General features: G+C 45.5%; 1 protein-coding gene across 2 annotated transcripts in view; it reads right to left on the bottom strand.

Moving 5' to 3' along the window:
* Positions 1 to 3663, bottom strand: part of KCMF1 (potassium channel modulatory factor 1) — a 140986-nt gene extending 137323 nt beyond the window's left edge. Inside the window, exon 1 of one of the 2 annotated variants that reach the window (XM_069742669.1) lies at positions 3517 to 3663. In XM_069742669.1, the coding sequence (XP_069598770.1) occupies positions 3517 to 3532 (16 nt within the window). In that variant the 5' untranslated portion in view covers positions 3533 to 3663. The remainder of the gene's footprint in view (positions 1 to 3516) is intronic. The other variant, XM_069742679.1, reaches the window with a different exon arrangement.
* Between the last annotated feature and the right edge of the window lie 18243 nt (positions 3664 to 21906).

The following is a 21906-nucleotide window of genomic DNA, read 5'->3' as shown; positions in this document are numbered from 1 at the left end:
CGCTCCTTCCCTTCCAAGCCCTGCCGTGCGCCCAAACATATGAGGTATCAGCGTAGTCAGGACAAATTGGACAACAACTTTCGTGGTTCAGTTTCTCCTTTTACCATTGGGAAAATAAAAAAATTGTTGCTAAAAAATAATTTTTGTGACTAAAAAGTTAAATGTTCATTTTTTCCTTCCATGTTGCTTCTGCTGCTGTGAAGCACCTGAAGGGTTAATAAACTTCTTGAATGTGGTTTTGAGTACCTTGAGGGGTGCAGTTTTTAGAATGGTGTCACTTTTGGGTATTTTCAGCCATATAGACCCCTCAAACTGACTTCAAATGTGAGGTGGTCCCTAAAAAAAATGGTTTTGTAAATTTCGTTGTAAAAATGAGAAATCGCTGGTCAAATTTTAACCCTTATAACTTCCTAGCAAAAAAAAATTTTGTTTCCATAATTGTGCTGATGTAAAGTATACATGTGGGAAATGTTATTTATTAACTATTTTGTGTCACATATCTCTCTGGTTTAACAGAATAAAAATTCAAAATGTGAAAATTGCGAAATTTTCAAAATTTTCGCCAAATTTCCGTTTTTATCACAAATAAACGCAGAATTTATTGACCTAAATTTACCACTAACATGAAGCCCAATATGTCACGAAAAAACAATCTCAGAACCGCTGGGATCCGTTGAAGCGTTCCTGAGTTATTACCTCATAAAGGGACACTGGTCAGAATTGCAAAAAATAGGCTGGGTCATGAAGGGGTTAAGGTATGTGCACACGTTGAGGATTTGGCTGCGGATCAGCAGCGGATTTGGGCCTGCAGATCAGCAGCAGTTTTCCATGCGGTGTACAGTATCATGTAAACTTAGGCTAGGGTAACATTGCGTTAGGGCAGTCAGTTTAGCGCATAGAGCTATGGACTGCGCTAATGCAATGTCCCAAAAGGGATCGCGTTAGCCGATCCCGATCTGCGCTAGCGAGGAACAGACCGCGAACGCTGCTTGCTCACTTAAATGACGGCACATCGCTAGCGCACGCCCAATGTGGGCGTGCGCTAGCAATGCGTTCGCCATTACAATCAATGGCGGCGTTAACGGACTACGTTACACCGCGTTATGCCACGGTGTAACGTAGTCCGTTAAACGTACCGCCATAACGCAGTGTGACCCTAGCCTAATGGAAAACCAAATTCGCAGTGCACATGCTGCAGAAAATTTCGCGCAGAAACGCAGCGGTTTATTTACCGCAGCATGTCAATTCTTTGTGCGGATTCCACAGCGTTTTACACCTATTCCATAATAGGAATCCGCAGGTGTAATAACGCAAGTGAAATCTACACAAAATTTGCTGAAAACCTGCAGGGAATCTGCAGGTAAAATGCAGGTTGTTTTACATGCGGATTCTGCGGAAAAATCCGAAATGGAATCCGCAACAAGTGCACATACCCTTAAAGGGCCAATAGTGAATTTTAGGGACCCTTTAATATGTTGCGCTATATTTTCAACCCCCCTTCCATCTAAAGTGAGTACATGAGTAGCCAAATTCCACTGGAGCATTGCATTTGCTATAAGTCTTCTTGGCGCTCTCCACAGAAAAAACTTTACCCCTTAGATACCATGACCCTAAAGGGCGCAGTGCTGAGAGGAGAGCTGCTGTTTTTTCTATGGTGTTCTTGGGGCAAGGTTCTTAAAGGCAAACCTTTAAAAACACTTTCACTTTCAAAACATTTGCCAACTACATTCCAATCGAAGCTTCAGTATTCGAGGGGAGAATGCGAAAAAAGAGAAGTAGTAGAAATGTTCGATTTAAGGTCAGGATCCACTCCTTTAAAAGACAGATGGTAAAAGAAATACTTCGGAAACACTGAAGTGTGAATGAGGCCGTATGGAGATCCTTACTTTGGTATATCACTAGAATATACAGCACTAGTGCCATCTGTAGGGGTCTGATGAAGGGGCTGCATTGGTCACCATGAGTGTTACCAGATACATCACTATTACCCACGTGCTGTGGGTTTAACGGCGTGGGCTCAGATTTGTGGTGGACTTTATCAACTTGCAGGGGGATTGCACCACCTGTCTGTAGTAAAAGCCTTACGCAATCACATATCTGCAGTGAAAACTTAAAATCGATGATCCACTCCACGTGGCTAATCAGCAAAAGCTACTGTAACATGCTGCAGACACGGGACAAAAAATCCACAGCGTGACTGCCCGTCTGAAAAAAAACCAAAATACACGGTATACTAGACAGAACGATCCAAGAAACGCTGCACAATACCAAGCGGGATATGTATCTACCACCCCTTGTCTGTGCAGTAGGCCCAGGGTGGCAGACAACCTATGGATAGAAGCGAGCCATCTCACCTTACCATCATACTCATCTCTACACACCACCATGGACTGGCATCGGATTGAAGGGGGTTTATCATAAACTAGAGAATCTCAGGAGATGGTTATCATACCTGTATCTACACAACGCAGCTGGCCAGATCCCACAATTAAGTAGTCAAGGTCTCTACTAACACACTAGGTTTTCCACAAAAGTCTATGAAAGTGGCGTATGCTGCCAATTAACAATTCACACTGGGGTCTGTTTTCCGATCCTGTACTTTTTGTGCTCAAGATTCCAAGCAGCTTTATTGGCAGGACCAAATACACATCAGTTTTGCCAAAGCAAGTGTATAAAGGCAATAGGGATAGGGACTGTGGGGATGTTGGGTAGGAGCTGTGGGGAAGGTGGATGGGGGCAGATCCAGGGTGGGGGCTATAGCCCATGGCACTCCTTTCTATCTACTACCATAGTGAGGAAGGGCATTGTAAGATACCATGTCCCTGCTCTACCTATTAACCTGGAGCCCTGTCAACAAGTCCAATCATAACCAATCAGGTCGCTGGTTTCATTTCTGAACCTGCACAAGAAGAATGATAGCTAGAGTCTAACTGGTCAGTGGAGCCACATGAATGTGAGGCACAAGGGCAGTACATTACCACACATGGCACAGGTGACGGGCACCGGGCCCTCAGCGGCCATGGACGTGTGCCGGTGTGCTCCCCTCCTCCCTCGGATGACAGTGCAATCCCTCCTCCCGGGCCTCTCCCTCCTGCCCGCCGCCGCCAGTCACCCAGCCTGCCGGGCAGCCGCCTGCCGGGCACACGGAGCTCCACACGAGTATGTACGTGGGGGAGGCAGGCACCACACGTGTGTACAGTGACACGGGCGGCCGCTCTCCGGTGCCGGGCCTCAAGCCTCGGCCTCAAGGCAAGGAAGGCCCCGGGCACCGCAGGAGCAAGTTCTGGGCGAGGTGGCCACAGGACAGGGCGGCAGCTATGGGCAGGGACGTGGCGACATGTCGCGACCACAAGGCCACCCGGACATGGAGACAGGAGCCGGCTACGCCGGAGGAGGAGGCCCAGGCCTGGAGAGCGGAGCCGTGTGCCTCTGTAATGGCCGCGGGCGTCCTGTGCCAGCCTGTGCCTACACCCGGGGAGCCCGGGTCCTCGCCAGTGTCCTCCCCCCGGCTCTCACCTTCATGTCGGGACATCCTATCGCTCAGGCCGCCGCCGCTGCAGCTGCTGCTCCGACTCCTCCTCCTAGTGAGAGAGCAGAGAGTGTGTGTGCTTCCTCCTCACTCTCCGCCTCTTCCTCCTGACACACTGCACCGACTGCCTCCGCTGCCTGCCTGTACGGGGCGCTCCTCCTCACACCGGACTCATATGACGTGGAGCGGGGACGTGCGGGCACAGACCATAATGCACACACGATGGCGCGCTATGGAGGAGAGCGGCGGAACTGCTGAGGGGTTGCCACTGGCAACCGAGTAGGCCGCAATGGAAGGCTGCGCCTGGGCGTCTCGTCACTGCTCCTCCACAAGCCTCGTGCGCTGTACTGGGGGAGTCAGTGTGAGCCGGGACTTGTGGAGCCCACCCCCAGGCTGGTGGTGAGGTGCTGCAGTGGGCACCCTGGCTACAGGCCCTCACGGGCGTCCGAAATGGGGCGTTTGGGCTGAGTCTTCTACTTGTTTACAACTTTTTTTTTTTTTGCCAAAGTTTAACAATTCGATTCCAAGCCATTTCCACCTCATCCATGTGTGTCCCTTTTTTTCTGTGAGCATTGTTTTATGCCAGAAAATAAAAAATAGACATATTCCCTACTTTTCTTCTCATTTTCCTTAATTTCAGCAAAAGAATATAAAAATGACATACGAATCGACGTGTGTCCTGAAAAAAAAGACAAAAATTATCCAAATTAGAAAAACTGTAACTACTAAAAACACATATATGAAAAAATGTGACTGGTAAGGAAGGGGGGGAAATAGTTAAAAAAACAAGTAAGCTAAGGCTACTTTCATACTAGCGTCGAGTGACGGACGTCGCAATGCGTCGTTTTGGAGAAAAAACGCATCCTGCAAAGTTGCCCGCAGGATGCGTTTTTTCTCCATAGACTTGCATTGGCGATGCATTGTGATGTATGGCCACACGTCGCATCCGTCGTGCGACGGATGCGTGGTGTTTTGGCGGACCCTCGGCACACAAAAAAAACGCGCATGCGCAGCTGAAACTCCGCCCCCTCCTCCCCGGACATTACAATGGGGCAGCGGATGCGTTGAAAAACTGCATCCGCTGCCCCCGTTGTTCATTTATTTCACAACAAATGTCGGGCCGACGCATGGCGACGGCCCCGTACCGACAGAAGTGTGAAAGTAGCCTAACACTGATCACACTGGCCAGCAGACTTTTATAGACCTAATTCCTGTCCTTTCAGGATGAGTTTTCAGCAGGTTTTTCTCGTTATCAGCAGAGGTGGGAATAGGCCCCTTTCACACATCAGTTTTTTGCCGTCAGTCACAATCCGTTGGGTCAACGGATCTGTCGCAGATTGTGAAAAACTGAAGCGACGGATCTGACTAGCGGATCTGGCTAACTGAATCAGAGCATGCTCAGTTAAAAAAAAAAACAATCCTCCTGATTCTGTCATTTGACGGATCCGGCACCATAGGCGTCCATTCTAGCAAACGACGGACGGCGAATTTCATAATTCTGACCACTGTCACTTTATTAGGTAATAACCCGGGAACGCTTCACCGGATCCTGGTGATTCTCACATTGTTTTCTCATGACATATTGTACCTCATGATAGTGGTAACATTTCTTCAGTATGACTTGTGTTGATTTGTGAAAAAACGGACATTTGGTGAAAAATTGGAATATTTTGCAATTTTCCAAATTTCAATTTTCATTCCCTTAAATAACAGATATTTATTAACTATTTTGTGTGACATAACATTTCCCACATGTCTATTTTACATCAGCACAATTTTGGAACCAAAGTTTTTTAGTTTAGGAAGATATAAGGGTTAAAAGTTGACCGGCGATTTTTCATTTTTCCAGCAAAATTTACAAAATCTTTTTTTTTAGAGACCACCTCACATACAAAGTCACTTTGAGGGGTGTACATGACAGAAGTTATGTCGCTTATCCATGTTATGTAAATAAAAGCTTAGAACCTGACGTTAAATTCATCTATTGGTTGTGTAAATTATTCTTTTGAAAGCTGAAACGCTCTGAAATGTGGTTTAGGTTAAGAAAATAAATTGGCATCAATGCAGAAATATTGATCACTTAATGGACACAGAATGGTCAGATTTTGGCAAGACAAAAGTTTTGTCGCCCACAGAAAGTAATGTGATACTCAAACAAATAACTTAAAATACAAATAAATGTTGCATAACATTGGTGAATGAAGTTGTGATGCTATTAGAGTCGATTTAACCCCTTTCTGACATATGACGTACTATCCCGTCGAGGTGGGGTGGGCCCGTATGACCACCGACGGGATAGTACGTCATAGCGATCGGCTGCGCTCACGGGGGGATAGCGGCTGGGTGTCAGCTGACTATCGCAGCTGACATCCGCCACTATGTGCCAGGAGTGGTCACGGACCGCCCCCGGCACACCGCAATCAAACATGATCGCGGTGTGCCGGCGGTATAGGGAAGCATTGCGCAGGGAGGGGGCTCCCTGTAGGCTTCCCTGTGACCCCCGGAGCAATGGGATGTGATCGCGTTTCTGCGAGGGTCTCTTACCTCCTCCTTGCAGGCCCGGATCCAAGGTGGCCGCGGCATCCGGGTCCTGCAGGGAGGTGGCTTCACTGCGCCTGCTCAGAGCAGGCGCCGGGAAGCCAGGAGAAGTGCACATCAGATCGCTGATCTGACACAGTGCACAGCAAAGTGTCAGATCAGCGATCTTACACTATAACATGATGCTCCCCCGGGGCAATGTTATAGTGTAAAAAAAAAAATATTCACATGTGTAAAAAAAATTCCTCCCCCCCAAAAAAATTCTTCCTATAAATACATTTCTTTATCTAAATTAAAAAAACAATAAAAAAGTACACATATTTAGTATCGCCGCGTCCATAACGACCCCACCTATAAAACTATATCACTAGTTAACCCCTTCAGTGTACACCGTAAAATAAAATAAAAAACCCGAGGCAAAAAAACGCTTTATTCTCATACTGCCAAACAAAAAGTGGAATAACACGCGATCAAAAAGACAGATATAAATAACCATGGTACCCCTGAAAATATCATCTTGTCCCACAAAAAACGAGCCGCCATACAGCATCATCAGCGAAAAAATAAAGTTATAGTCCTGAGAATAAAGCGATGCAAAAATAATTCTTTTTTTCCATAAAATAGTTTTTATCGTATAAAAGCGCCAAAACATAAAAAAAATATAAATGAGGTATCGCTGTAATTGTACTGACCCAAAGAATAAAACTGCTTTATCAATTTTACCAAACATGGAACGGTATAAGCGCCCCCCCCCCCCCCCCCCCCCCCCCCCCGCCAAAAGAAATTCATGACTAGCTGGTTTTTGGTCATTCTGCCTCACAAAAATCGGAATAAAAAGCGATCAAAAAATGTCACATGCCCGAAAATGTTACCGATAACAACGTCAACTCGTCCCGCAAAAAACAAGACCTCACATGACTCTGTGGACCCAAATATGGAAAAATTATAGCTCTCAAAATGTGGTAACACAAAAAATATTTTTTGCAATAAAAAGCGTCTTTCAGTGTGTGACTGCTGCCAATCATAAAAATCTGCTAAAAAAACCGCTATAAAAGTAAATCAAACCTCCCTTCATCACCCCCTTAGTTAGGGAAAAATTAAAAAAATGTATTTCCATTTTCCCATCACGTTGCTTCGGGGGTCTCAGGGCAGTCCGCAGGGAGCCCCCTCCCTGCGCGATGCTTCCCTATACCGCCGGAACACTGCGATCATGTTTGATCGCAGTGTGCCGGGGGTTAATGTGCCAGGGGCGGTCCGTGACCGCTCCTGGCACATAGTGCCGGATGTCAGTTGACACCCGGCCACGATCGGCTGTGCTCCCCCGTGAGCGCGGCCAATCGCATATGACGTACTATCCCGTCGGTGGTCATACGGGCCCACCCCACCTCTACGCGATAGTACGTCTAATGTCAGAAAGGGGTTAAAGGGAACCTGTCACCCCGAAAATCGCGGGTGAGGTAATCCCACCGGCATCAGGGGCTTATCTGCAGCATTCTGTAATGCTGTAGATAAGCCCCCGATGTTACCTGAAAAAGGAGAAAAAGACGTTAGTTTATACTCACCCAGGGGCGGTCCCGCTGCTGGTCAGGTCGGATGGGCGTCTCCGGTCCGCTGCGACGCCTCCTATCTTCTTTCCATGACGTCCTCTTCTGATCTTCAGCCACGGCTCCGGCGCAGGCGTACTTTGCTCTGCCCTGTTGAGGGCAGACATAGTACTGCAGTGCGCAGGCGCCGGGCCTCTGACCTTTCCGGCGCCTGCGCACTGCAGTACTATCCTCTGCCCTCAAGAGGGCAGAGCAAAGTACGCCTGCGCCGGAGCCGTGGCTGAAGATCAGAAGAGGACGTCATGGGAAGAAGATAGGCGCCGCAGCGGACCGGAGACGCCCATCCGACCTGACCAGCAGCGGGACCGCCCCTGGGTGAGTATAAACTAACGTCTTTTTCTCCTTTTTCAGGTAACATCGGGGGCTTATCTACAGCATTACAGAATGCTGCAGATAAGCCCCTGATGCCGGTGAGATTACCTCACCCGCGATTTTCGGGGTGACAGGTTCCCTTTAATGAATTGCTGGTTTTTGTTCATTCTGTCTTCTAAAAATTGGAATAGAAAGCGATCAAAAAATGTCGTGCCCAAAAATGGTACCAAGAAAAACGTCAACTCGTCCCGCAAAAATCAAGATCTTAAATAACTCTGTGGACCAAAATATGGAAAAATTATAGCTCTCAAAATGTGGCAATGCAAAAACTATTGTTTGCAATAAAAAGCATCTTTTAGTGTATGACAGCAGCCAAACATAAAAACCCGCTATAAGGTCTCATTCACACGTCCTGGTATTTCTGTTACAGGAGATGTCAGTGTTCGTGTGTATAATACGTGAGGCATGCGTGTGCCGCATCTGTACCACACGAACAGGTGCCAGGGAAGAAGCGTTACAGTAAGGCTATGTTTCCACATTCAGGAAACGCTGCGTGTTTGACGCTGCATAGAGACGCAGCGTCAAACACACAGCGTCCAGATGTTACAGCATAGTGGAGGGGATTTAATGAAATCCCGACTCCACTATGCATGGTAACATGCATCCGGCGGCCCTGCGATTCCGGACATGTGGCGCGTCTTTTTAGATCGCAGCATGTCCGACGCCGCAAGGTATAACACAGGGCCCTATGTGTGGGGTGCGATGATTCCGGATGTGTGCAATGAACACATCCGGCATATGCAGCATCAATAGTAAAAATATCTAATGTTACAAATAATAAAAAAAAAAAAAAAAACCTGCTATTCTCACCTTCCGTAGTCCGACGGTGCGCTCCCGCCAGCTTCCGGTCCCAGAGATGCATTGCGAAATTACCCCGAAGACTTAGCGGTCTCGCGAGAACTCGCGGCAACCGCGTGCATCGCCAGAGGTTTGCTAGATCTACGCTGGATCCCGCCGGCGGTTAAGTATATAACTATTTTTTATTTTAATTATTTTTTTTAGCAGGGATATGGTGGCCACACTGCTAAATACTAAGTGGGCTGTGTTAGATGCCGCGTGGCTGCGTTAGATACCGCGTGGCTGCTATATGCTACCTGGCCAGTGTTAGATACTATGTGGGCCGTGTTCTATACTGCGTGGGCTGTACTATATATTACTTGGCCAGTGTTATATACTGCGTGGGCTGCGTTATATACTACATGGCTGCTATATACTACGTGGGCAGTGTTATATACTACGTGGCTGTGTTCTATATTGCGTGCTATATACTACGTGGCCACTGTTAGATACTATGTGGGCTGTGCTATATATTACGTGGGCTGTGTTATATATTATGGGGCCAGTGTTACACACTACATGGGCTGTGTTATATACTGCGTGGCTGCTATATACTGTTTGGGCTGTGTTATATACTACGTGGGTTGTGTTATTTACTGCGTAAAGAACTGCATGGAGCATTATATGAGGCATCTATGGGGCCATAAAGAACTGCATGGAGCATTATATGGGGCATCTATGGGGCCATAAAGAACTGCATGGAGCATTATATGGGGCCATAAAGAACTGCATGGAACATTATATGGGGCATCTATGGGGCCATAAAGAACTGCATGGAGCATTATGTGGGGCATCTATGGGGCCATAATGAACTACATGGAGCATTATATGGGGCATCTATGGGGCCATAAAGAACTGAATGGAGCATTGTATGGGGCATCTATGGGGCCATAAAGAACTGCATGGAGCATTATGTTGGGCATCTATGGGGCCATAATGAACTACATGGAGCATTATATGGGGCATCTATGGGGCCATAAAGAACTGCATGGAGCATTATAAGGGGCATCTATGGGGCCATAAAGAACTGCATGGAGCATTATATGAGGCATCTATGGGGCCATAATGAACTGCATGGAGCATTATATGAGGCCATAAAGAACTGCATGGAGCATTATATGGGGCATCTATGGGGCCATAATGAACTGCATGGAGCATTATATGGGGCATTATATGGGCCATAATGAACTGCATGGAGCATTACATGGGGCCATAAAGAACTGCATGGAGCATTATATGGGGCCATAAAGAACTGCATGGAGCATTATATGGGGCATCTATGGGGCCATAAAGAACTGCATGGAGCATTATATGGGGCATCTATGGGGCCATAATGAACTGCATGGAGCATTATATGGGGCCATAAAGAACTGCATGGAGCATTATATGGGGCATCTATGAGGCCATAAAGAACTGCATGGAGCATTATATGGGGCATCTATGGGGCCATAAAGAACTGCATGGAGCATTATATGGGGCATCTATGGGGCCATAAAGAACTGCATAGAGCATTATATGGGGCATCTATGGGGCCATAAAGAACTGCATAGAGCATTATATGGGGCATCTATGGGCCATAATGAACTGCATGGAGCATTATATGGGGCATCTATGGGGCCATAAAGAACTGCATGGAGCATTATATGGGGGAAATTTGTATATGGAGCATCTTATGGGGCCATAAAGAACTGTATGGAGCATTATATGGGGCTCCTGATTCAATATGGATATTCAAAAACACTTAACCTACTGATGTCTCAATTAATTTTACTTTTATTGGTATCTATTTTTATTTTTGCATTTACCGGTAGCTGCTGCATTTTCCACCCTAGGCTTATACTCGAGTCAATAAGTTTTCCCAGTTTTTTGTTGCAAAATTAGGGGGGTCGGCTTATACTCGGGTCAGCTTATACTCGAGTATATACGGTATATTTGTTACCTTGTGCTGACCTTGGACCGCAAATATTGTGTTAATGGAATAAAGTAGAAAGCACTGACAGTATGGCAGATCCAGAAGCTAAAATTTGAATTGACTACTTTCACAAGAGGTGCCAAGTTCTCTCTATTTCTTTTACTTCAAAATAGCGTCAAAGCATCATTTCTTTTAGGTAAAACTTCACACATTTTTTAAAGAAACTCGACAGGGAGGTTGTTCAAAATGTCTTGGAGAACTAACCATAAATCTTCTTTGGATTTAAGCAGCGCAAATCCATCACGGAGACGCTTGATTGTCCCTGAATTTATTCTGCAGCAGGACAATGATCCCATGCATATACAGTCAATCTAATTCAAAACTAGACACTAGTGGTCAAAATTGTTGGTACCCCTAGTTTAATGACAGAAAAACCCACAATGGTCAGAGAAATAACTTGAATCTAACAAAAGTAATAATTAATAAAAAAAAAATCTATGAAAATGAACAAATGAAAGTCAGACATTGCTTTTCAACCATGCTTCCACAGAATTTATTAAAAAAAAACTCATGAAATAGGCCTGGACAGAAATTATGGTACCCTTAATTTAATATTTCGTTGCACAACCTTTTGAGGCAATCACTGCAATCAAACGATTCCTGTAACTTTCAATGAGACTTCTGCACCTCTCGACAGGTATTTTGGCCCACTCCTCAAAAGCAAACTGCTCCAGTTGTCTCGTGTTTGAAGGTTGCCTTTTCCAGACGGCATGTTTCAGCTCTTTTTAAAGATGCTCAATAGGATTTAGGTCAGGGCTCATAGAAGGTGACTTCAGAATAGTCCAATGTTTTCCTCTTATTAACCATTATTTGGTGTTTTTAGCTGTGTTTTGGGTCATTATCCTGTTGCAAGGCCTGCGACTGACCAAGCTTTTTGACACTGGGCAGCACATTGCTCTCCAGAATCCCTTGATAGTCTTGAGATTTCATTGTACCCTGCACAGATTCTACACACCCTGTGCCAGATGCAGCAAAGCAGCCCCAGAACATAACAGAGCCTCCTCCATGTTTCACAGTAGGTACTGTTCTTTTCTTGATATGCTTCATTTTTCGTCTGCGAACATAGAGCTGATGTGCCTTGCCAAAAAGTTAAATTTTTGTCTCATCTGCCCACAGGACAATCTCCCAGAAGCTTTGTGGCTTGTCAGCATGTAGTTTGGCAAATTCCAGTCTGGCTATTTTATGATTTTCTTTTTCAACAATGGTGTCCACTTTGGCTCATACAATGATGGATGGTGCGATCTGACATTGATGTTCCTTGAGCTTGAAGTTCACCTTTATTCTGTTTAGAAGTTTTTCAGGGCTCTTTTGGTACCATTCATATTAACCGTTTCTTTGATTCATCAATTTTCCTCCATTTTGGCCCCTTTAAAAACAGGGTGGCACATGTTAAGGAGCTGAAACTCCTAAACCCTTCATCCAATTTTAATGTGGATACCCTCAAATGAAAGCTGAAAGTCTGAGCTTCAACTGCATCTGAACTGTTTTGTTTAAAATTCATTGTGGTAATGTCTATAACCAAAATTAGAAAAATGTTGTCTCTGTCCAAATATATATGGACCTAACTGTATAAATATATATATATACACACACATGTACAGTGGATATTAAATGTCCACAAACCTCTGTTAAAATGAAAGGCCAGGTTTTCATTATGTAAAATATCAAGAAAAATGTCATAACTTTTTCCACTTATAATGTCACTCATAAAGTATGCAAATCCATTGAGAAACAAATTGAAATCGTTTTAAGGGGAAATATAAATAGCAAAACTTAAATAATTTAGTTGCATAAGTGTGAACACCCACTTATAATTGGTGATTTAGCTTTGCTCAGAATTAGCCATCTACTATATAAAGCTGAATGTGTGTGTGTGTGTGTGTGTGTGTATGTGTGTGTGTATGTCCGGGATTGGCATCTGCACCGTCGCAGCTACAGCCACAAAATTTTGCACAGTCACACGTCTGGACCCCGAGAGCGTCATAGGCTACGTTGTGAGGTGAAATTTTAACCCCGCGCGTTCCAATTCACCAAACAATTTTGCCCCTATCTACATAATGGGGAAAAAAGTGAAAGGAAAAGTGTTGGAAGCGTCTCAGCTACAGCAACAAAATTTTGCACAGTCACACGTCTGGACCCTGAGAGCGTCATAGGCTACGTTGTGAGGTGAAATTTTAACCCCGCGCTTTCCAATTCACCAAACAATTTTGCTCCTATCTACATAATGGGGAAAAAAGTGAAAGGAAAAGTGTTGGAGGCAAATTAACAGCTGCCAGATGTGAACAAGTGGGACTTAAAGAGTGAGAGCGATGGCGCCAAAGAGTATATACCGTACAGTTGCTAAGGTGGGGCCCCGACATGGGATACTCACCACACGGGGATATGAACACACACACAAAATGCGCCACACACTACCACGTGCTTGAACACATATACCACCCTCAGCACACATTTCACCACACATACGCCAACCTCGCCACATAAAAGTCGAAACACAAAAGTCGCCGCTCAAAACTCACCACGCGCAAAACTCGCCACATGCAAAAAATAGGCTCACGCAAAACTCGCCACAAGTGCAAAACTCACCTCATGGAAAACTCGCCACACGCAAAACTTGCCATATGCACAAAATTTGCAACACATGCAAAAGTTGCCTCACACAAAACTTGCACATACTCAAAAGGCACCAGACATAAAACTCACCACGCGCAAAACTCGCCATGCGCAAAACTTGCTGCACACAACTTGCTACACTAACCTGTCACATGCAACTCGACACACAAAAAGTTGCTACACGCATGTTGCCACACAAAACTCATCTCACAAAAGTCGCTACATGCATGTCGCCACACACAACTCAACACACACAACTTGACAAACGAAACTCGCCCTAAAACACACACAAGTCTGGTATTAGCCTTCAAAAATAAAATTCTGATTAATAAGCAGACAAACTACAAGAGCAACAAATGTACCATATAGGAAATACGGCAGCTGTCAGTCACATGACCTGTCTATTATGTGTATGTGTGAGCTAATATATACTGCCAGGGGGAGGGCTTCCTGTTGGCTAGGGATTTATCAGGCTGCCAATTTATCTTACAAATACTGAGGTAAAAATACTGAGCAAATAACGTGTTAACGAGGTCTAATACAGGAGATCACACAGGTATATACTATATACAGGGGAGATGACACACAGATATATACTATATACAGGAGAGATGACACACAGGTATATACTATATAAAGGAGGAGATTACATACAGGTACATACTATATACAGGAGGAGATGACATACAGGTATATACTATATACAGGAGGAGATGACACACAGGTATATACTATATACAGGAGCAGATTACCTACATGTATATACTATATACAGGAGGAGATGACATACAGGTATATGCTATATATAGAAGATGACATACAGGTATATACTATATACAGGAGGAGATGACACACACAGATATATACTATATACAGAGGAGATGACACACAGGTATATACTATATACAGGAGGAGATGACATACAGGTATATACTATATATAGAAGGAGATGACATACAGGTATATACTATATATAGGAGGAGATGACATACAGGTATATACTATATATAGGAGGAGATGACATACAGGTATATACTATATATAGGAGGAGATGACATACAGGTATATACTATATACAGGGGAGATGACACAGCAGGTATATACTATATACAGGGAAGATGACATACAGGTATATACTATATACAGGAGATGACATACAGGTGTATACTATATATAAGGGAGATGACAAACATGTATATACTGAGGTGAAAATGAGAGGTGTGAGGTGAAAATGAAAAGGTGTGAGTGCAAAATGAGAGGAGTGAGGGAAAATAGTGTAGTGATCGGAAAATGACAGATGTGAGGTCGAAATGACAAGTGTTAGGCGGGAATGAGAGGAGTGAGGGAGAAAATGAGAGGTGTGAGGGAGAAAATGAGAGATGTGAGGGGGAAAATTAAAGATGTGATTGGGAAAATGAGAGGCGTAATGGGAAAATAAGAGAAGTGACGTGCTATAACTAACCACAGATATTTACTATGCCCAGGCAACGCCGGGCTCTTCAGCTAGTTACATATAAAATTCATGTTAAATAGTACTCAATACACAATGGCCCATAAACAGCTTACAAAACACTAAATGAATTTCATTGTTGAAAGTTATCAGAAGGAAACAAGAAAATTTCCAAAGGCATTAGACATACCATGATACACGGTGAAAATGGTCATCAAGAAGTGGCTTAAATTTGGCACAATAGTCACTTTACTTAGAACAGGACGTCCCTCATAAATGTAGAATAAAACAAACAGAATTTCTTGCAAATATTGGTTGTGTACTGCATGAGACAACAATCTCCTGTATTCTTAATATATTTAGCCTGTGGGGTAGGGTGGCAATATAGAGGTCTTTACTTGCAAAAAATAAAATTCAAGCCCTACTATGTTTTGCTAAAGCCTGAATCAAGTCTCCTAAAGCATATGTTTGGCATAAAGCCAACAGTAGGCATCACCAAAAGAATACCAAACCCACAGTGAAGTATCGTGAAGGCAGCATTATGCCTTGTGAATCTTTTTCGGCACCTGGAACTGGGGCTTAAATAAAGGTGGAAGGAATTATGAATACCGTATTTTCCGGCGTATAAGACGACCTTTTAACCCCTGAAAATCTTAAAAGTCAGGGGTCGTCTAATACGCCGGGTGTGGACCAATGTGCATATGGTGGGTAGGGGAGTGGTCCCAATGACGAAGAGAGGGGGCGTCTCACAGGGAATGAGTAAGTGGAGTATCCCCCTATTACCTCATTGTGATAGCGATGCTCTCTGTGCTGGGGGGCTGCGTCGGTGGCTCCTTTTTGTGCAACGTGGGGGCTCTGTGCTGGGGGCGGTGGTGGCATATCTTTGTGCAGCATCGGGGCTCCGCCGGCATTTCCTCAAAGCCCGGAGGCACCGGCAGCTCCATTGCTGCGATGCGGTGGCCTCCGGGAAAATGGCCGCTGGGGGCGGTGCATGCTCAGATTCAGATCTCGGCCCGAGATCTCGGGAGACAGGATCTGAATTTGAGCATGCGCCAACCCCAGCGGCCATTTTCCCGTAGGCCAACGCATCGCAGCAATGGAGCTGCCGGGGCCACCGGGCTTTGAGGAAATGCCGGCGGAGCCCCGATGCTGCACAAAGATATGCCACCGCCGCCCCCCAGCACATAGCCTCCACGCTGCACAAACAGGAGCCGCTGCCGCCCCCCAGCACAGAGACCCGCAGGGAGCATCGCTGCCACAATGAGGTAATAGGGGGATACTCCACTTACACCTTCCCTGTGAGACGCCCTCTCTCTTCGTCATCGGGACCACTCCACCCCTCCATATGCACATTGGTCACCCGCCCTATAAGCCGACACACGGCGTATAAGAAAACCCCTGACTTTTAAGAAGATTTTATATTTTAACTAGAAAAGGTGGGGGGTCGTCTTATACGCCCAGTCATCTTATACGCCGGAAAATACAGTAATTCCAAATATCAGTCAATTTTGCATCAGAACCTTCAGACTCCTGCTAAAATGCTGAAAATGAAGAGGAACCTCACCTTTCAGCATGAGACAACCATAAATATACCTCCAAATCAACAAAAGAATTACTTTACTAGAAGATCAAAGGTTTGGAATGGGCCAGTCAGATAGATCTGCATCCAATTAAAAATTGGTTGACTTCAAGAGTGCTATACACAGTAGATGTCAAATTTGGAACTACTGCAAGGAAGAGTGGGCCAAGATTGCCAATTTTAGATGTGCATACTGATAGACTCCTACCCAAAAAGTCTGAATGCTGTCATAAATTGAAAGGACTCTTCAACAAAGTATTAGTTTAAGGGTGGGCATATTTATCCCATCACATTATTTTAGTTTTTTGTTTTTCCACCTGAAAAGATGTCAGTTGGTTTCCTAATTGAATTATACAGATATCTATCACAATAAAGGTAAAAAAAAGTTCTGAAATTATACTTCATGGCATTTTAGCAAGGGTGTGTAAACATTTTATATGTACGGTATATACTGTGAAATCATTAGTATTAGTACAGCTCATTGAAATATTCACTTCAAAGTGATTGTAGTTTTCTGAAATGTTTGCTTAGAAAAGTGTGACTTTGACCCAAATGGATTTTATACAGCAAACACTACATACTATAAAAAGCCACAGGCTAATTATTTCCTTCATACAATGTTTGATTCTTTGTATCTCATGACTGGACTGTATAATTTGCTTATCAAATCTGCATTTTAAAGTGTAAAAGGGAGAATTTAACAAGTTTGTTAGAGGTTATCAGGCATTTTGGAAACAACGATGTACCATAGAACACCTTAACAAACTTGATGTATAATGTAAGTAGGGTGCATCAAGGCCTACACTACAATGAATACTGAATACTGGTTAGTAATTACTGTATGAGCTTTGTATTTGTACATATACTAGTTATCATGTGTTGATGCATGATATGATCTGTATGTCTATTCTTTTATGTAACTGTATGTCATTTCAAGGTCATGGTGGCGCAGTGGTTAGCACAGCAGCCTTGCAGCGCTGGAGTCCTGGGTTCAAACCCCACCAAGGACAACATCTGCAAAGAGTTTGTATGTTCTCTCCGTGTTTGTGTGGGTTTCCTCTGGGTACTCTGGTTTCCTCCCACATTCCAAAGACATACTGATAGGGAATTTAGATTGTGAGCCTCAACGGGACAGTGATGATAATGTGTGCAAACTGTATAGTGCTGCGGAAAATGTTAGCACTATATAAAAATAAAGTTTATTATTATCTCACCCTAAAAACACTTTTTCGCAGAGGTGGGAGAAACTGGTGTGAAGACACTAGAAGTTGCAAAATGTAGGCTAGAATTCTGGAGTGGTTTTGATGAATCCGACCATAAATGTTTTATTGTGAGGTATGGTGTGACGCACAAGTCACTGAGCGGGTTGGGGTATACTCGCTTTGCAGTGGGATTGAGGCACACAGGAACAGATTTCCACTTAAACAGTCCATCCGGTTTGTTTAGACACAGCATAAACCGCATAAAGTACAGTCCATTTTGTTACATCCATGAAATATGTTATGACCACCAGTCTGTTCCAACAGCAGATACACCTGTCTGCCTTTCCTGAAACCCCCTTGTCCGAGCTTACCTTCCAGGGGCTCCGCTCCACATGCTGACACTTAGTCAGTCCCGACTTCCACGGAAACTGTTTTACTGGGACCACTGACTCGTACTATGACTTGCTCAACAAGCTCAAACCTGTAAGTTCCAGACCCTCAGAAGGACGGTTTCTTCCCCCAACTCAGATAGCTGCCACGGACTCTGCAGGCACAATATAGTGATAAACTCGGCACACACCAATTTGCTTGCAGTGAACAAAGGGGGGTGTTTATTAAATGAGGTCAAGTACATACAGTAGACGTTTCGGTCTAATCAATAGACCTTCATCAATGTACTGAAACAAAATATGACATAATATAAGTAAATAAAGTATATACAAAAATTGACGGGTCACATCATGATCAAAAGTATAAAGTTTTTACAATGTTTTACAATTGGAATTGCCTATGTCTAGGTAAGGTAGAAAACATCAAAAATATTGCAGCAACAAGGAATAAGGCCATGAGGATTTGCAACAGATTGGCCCAGATAAATATAACAGTGATCGATGTATACATTATGTTTATTAAAAAGAAATTGAACCGCACCAACCCTCACTTAGTTAAATACTAGGGTGCCCCAATGTATGTGGTGGACAAACATTCCTAGAAGAGAGGAGGAGGGAAAAATGTGGTCTGTGTTCCCTGTATAGTATAAGCATACCACCGTGGGGAAGTAGAAGACAACGTACCCTGTTACAGAGGAATGGCTCCTGTTACAGAACCCCACAGCACCAAGAATGTTATGCAGTATATGTATGTATAATAGTTTCCATGTGAAATGCATCAGTACACAGGCTGCGCCCTTGGACAAGATATTCTCTTTCTGACATCACCCCACCTTTGTAATTCCCACAGTAAATAGCGGCAGGCTCTGGCCCCCTGCGACTATTGTAATGTATGTCTGGCCAGCTGTTTTCCTATTGGCCTGTCCTGTGTATCTGTGTTATATATTCTGTGTGCTGAAAATAAAGTGTGTTCTTTTAGACTGGAAATACGTGGGGTAGCAGTCAGTTTTTATATGCTCTCACGTAACCAAGGAATTCCAGCCAGCATCCTTCATTCAGAATCCAGCAAAAGCAGCATGGACCTCCTGAAACACGGGGTGGTACTGAAAGAGGTACCCCAGCTTGTTAGACCCCGTTACACTGGTGGCAGACAGCAGGATCTGATACCCCTTCTACAGGAGGAAAGGAATGAATGGAAGACAACTACCAGAAGTTAAAGACGACTACATTAAAAGATCTGGTGGAAGCCCGAGGGTTAATCGCCAGCAACAAAACAAAAGCGGATTTGATAGCAGCCATCATGGAACACGACAGTGCAGCGCCCCCCAATGTGAACGTGGAGGAGACTGAATTCCAGAGGGAGGTAAAGAACAGACTGGCGTTCTATGGCCCAAACCCTGCAGTAGAGATCATACGAGAGGTGATGGCTGATGTGCGTACTGATCTGAAGGAAAAGATGGCCGAGCGGACCAGGATAGAGCTGGCCAAGATGGAGATGGCAGAACGGACCAAAGTGGAACTGGCCAAGATGGAGATGGCAGAGCGGAGAGAGGAGAGTCAGCGAGCAAGGGGAGCTCTGGCCTCCGCCCAGGTACCTTCAACAGTAAGCCACAAAAAGATCCAGTATAATGCCTTCCGACAGTTGGGGGAGGCAGAGGAAGACATTGATGGCTTTCTGCAGGACTTTGAGCGGCAGTGTGCCCTTCATCAAGTGAAGCCGGAGGAACCGGTTCCGATTCTGGCCAGCAAGCTGACAGGCCGGGCAGCGGACGCCTATCGCACAGTACCTGATGAGGACTGTATGGACTATGAGCGGATCAAAGAAGTGATCTTGGCCCGGGATGCGCTGACACCAGAGGCATACCGCCAAAAGTTCCGCGGACTTATAAAACGAGTAACCGATACCCACGCTGAATGGGCCTGTAAATTACGGCGGTCCCTGCTACAGTGGGAGCCAAGCAACCACTAAGGAGGACGTCCTCCAGCTCTTCTTGTTAGAACCATTCTTTAATGGACTAAACCCCGAGACACAGGAATGGCTTCGGGACAGGCGGCCAATGACTCTTGAGGAAGCCGCTCATCTGGCCGATGAACATCATGACGCCAGGAGGCCTCAGTTGTCAGGATCAAAGATGGTCACTAGGGATCCGCCCATGGACCTGGAGGGCCCCAAACCACCGAAGATTGTAGGGGGACCAGCTAGAAACCCGGCCTACCACAGTTCCCCTGGGGCGCGATGCCACACCTGCCGTCAGCTGGGCCACCTGCAAAGACAATGTCCCAACCGGACTCAGCATACCCAGTGGCCAAAGGCGGGAACAGCTACCTTCCGCCGGGCCGCTGTACACTGCTACCAAGGCGAAGCTGACCCGGCATTGGGGGCTACAACTAACCAAGGGGTGGAAGACATGGAGGAAGTGCTGCATGAAGTAGACCCCGTGCAGGCAGCCCGGGCAGATAATCGACAACAGCATCGACAGGTTGTGTGGGTTAATGGGAAACGCATGCAGGGACTAAGAGATTCCGGAGCAACTTTAACCCTTGTGAAGCCTCATCTCGTCCGTGACCAAGACAAGACGGACCGGACAGTGGCAGTCCGTGTAGCAAGGGGAGCCATACATTGACTGCCCACTGCCAGGATTCACCTGAACTGGGGAGTTGGGGATGGCCTTGTTGAGGTCGGCTTGATGGAGGATTTGCCTGCAGACGTTTTGCTGGGAAATGACTTGGGGCCCATGTTGTCTGCCTTCTCGGTTGCCTCTCTGGCTGAGACATATTCTGTGACCACCCGGAGACAAGCTCAAGCTGCGGAGGTGGAATCACACTCAGAGGAGGCCCAGGTAAGACATCCCAGCCCTACACGTATTCCTATAGCCAGACACATATCTTGGGCCACCCCAGATGAATTTAAGAGGGAGTTACTTGAGGATCCTTCATTGGAGGGATATCGTGGGAAGGCACAGGAGGGGAGAGGGGTACTGGAAGGGGAACAGTTTATATGGAAGCAGGGACTCCTCTACCGGATCACAGAGCAGCACCACACAGGGACGAGCCCCACTATAAAACGACAGCTGGTAGTTCCCAAGAAGTATAGGCAGGAGTTACTGCAAATCTCTCATGACATACCCTTGGCCGGGCACTTCGGCGTCAGTCGCACCAGGCATCATCTGACACAAAACTTCTTTTGGCCGGGGGTAACCTATGATGTTCGTCAATACTGCCAGACCTGTGACAGTTGCCAGCGCATTGGCAAGAGGGGAGATCGATGCAAGGCCAAATTACGCCCCCTCCCCATTGTGGAGGAACCATTTAGCCGAATAGCGGTCGATCTGATAGGGCCGTTAGCCAAACCCAGTCCGTCAGGGAAAAGATATATATTGACAGTGGTAGACTATGCCACACGGTATCCAGAGGCGGTTGCGTTACCTAACATACTGGCAGAGACGGTGGCGGCTGCCTTGCTCCAGGTTTTCTCACGGGTTGGATTTCCCCGGGAGATTATCTCAGACCAGGGTACCCAGTTTACAGCAGAGGTGACCAACCAACTGTGGAAGCTGTGCGGCGTAAAGTCCATTAGAAGTGCCCCGTACCACCCGCAAACCAATGGGTTGTGTGAACGCTTTAACGGGACGTTAAAACAACTCATTGGGACTTTTACCAGGACCTACAGGGACTGGGAGAAATTCTTGCCTCACCTCCTGTTTGCCTATCGAGAGGTGCCCCAAGAATCCACGGGGTTCTCCCCATTTGAACTGGTATACGGGAGACGGGTAAGGGGACCCCTAGACTTAGTGCTAGAACACTGGGAAGGGGAGGGCACC

Source organism: Ranitomeya imitator, chromosome 1 (assembly GCF_032444005.1).
Source record: "Ranitomeya imitator isolate aRanImi1 chromosome 1, aRanImi1.pri, whole genome shotgun sequence".
NCBI classification, from domain to species: Eukaryota; Metazoa; Chordata; class Amphibia; order Anura; family Dendrobatidae; genus Ranitomeya; species Ranitomeya imitator.
The sequence above is the reverse complement of the archived record's forward strand: the minus strand, read 5'-3'. Positions and strand labels throughout refer to the sequence as shown.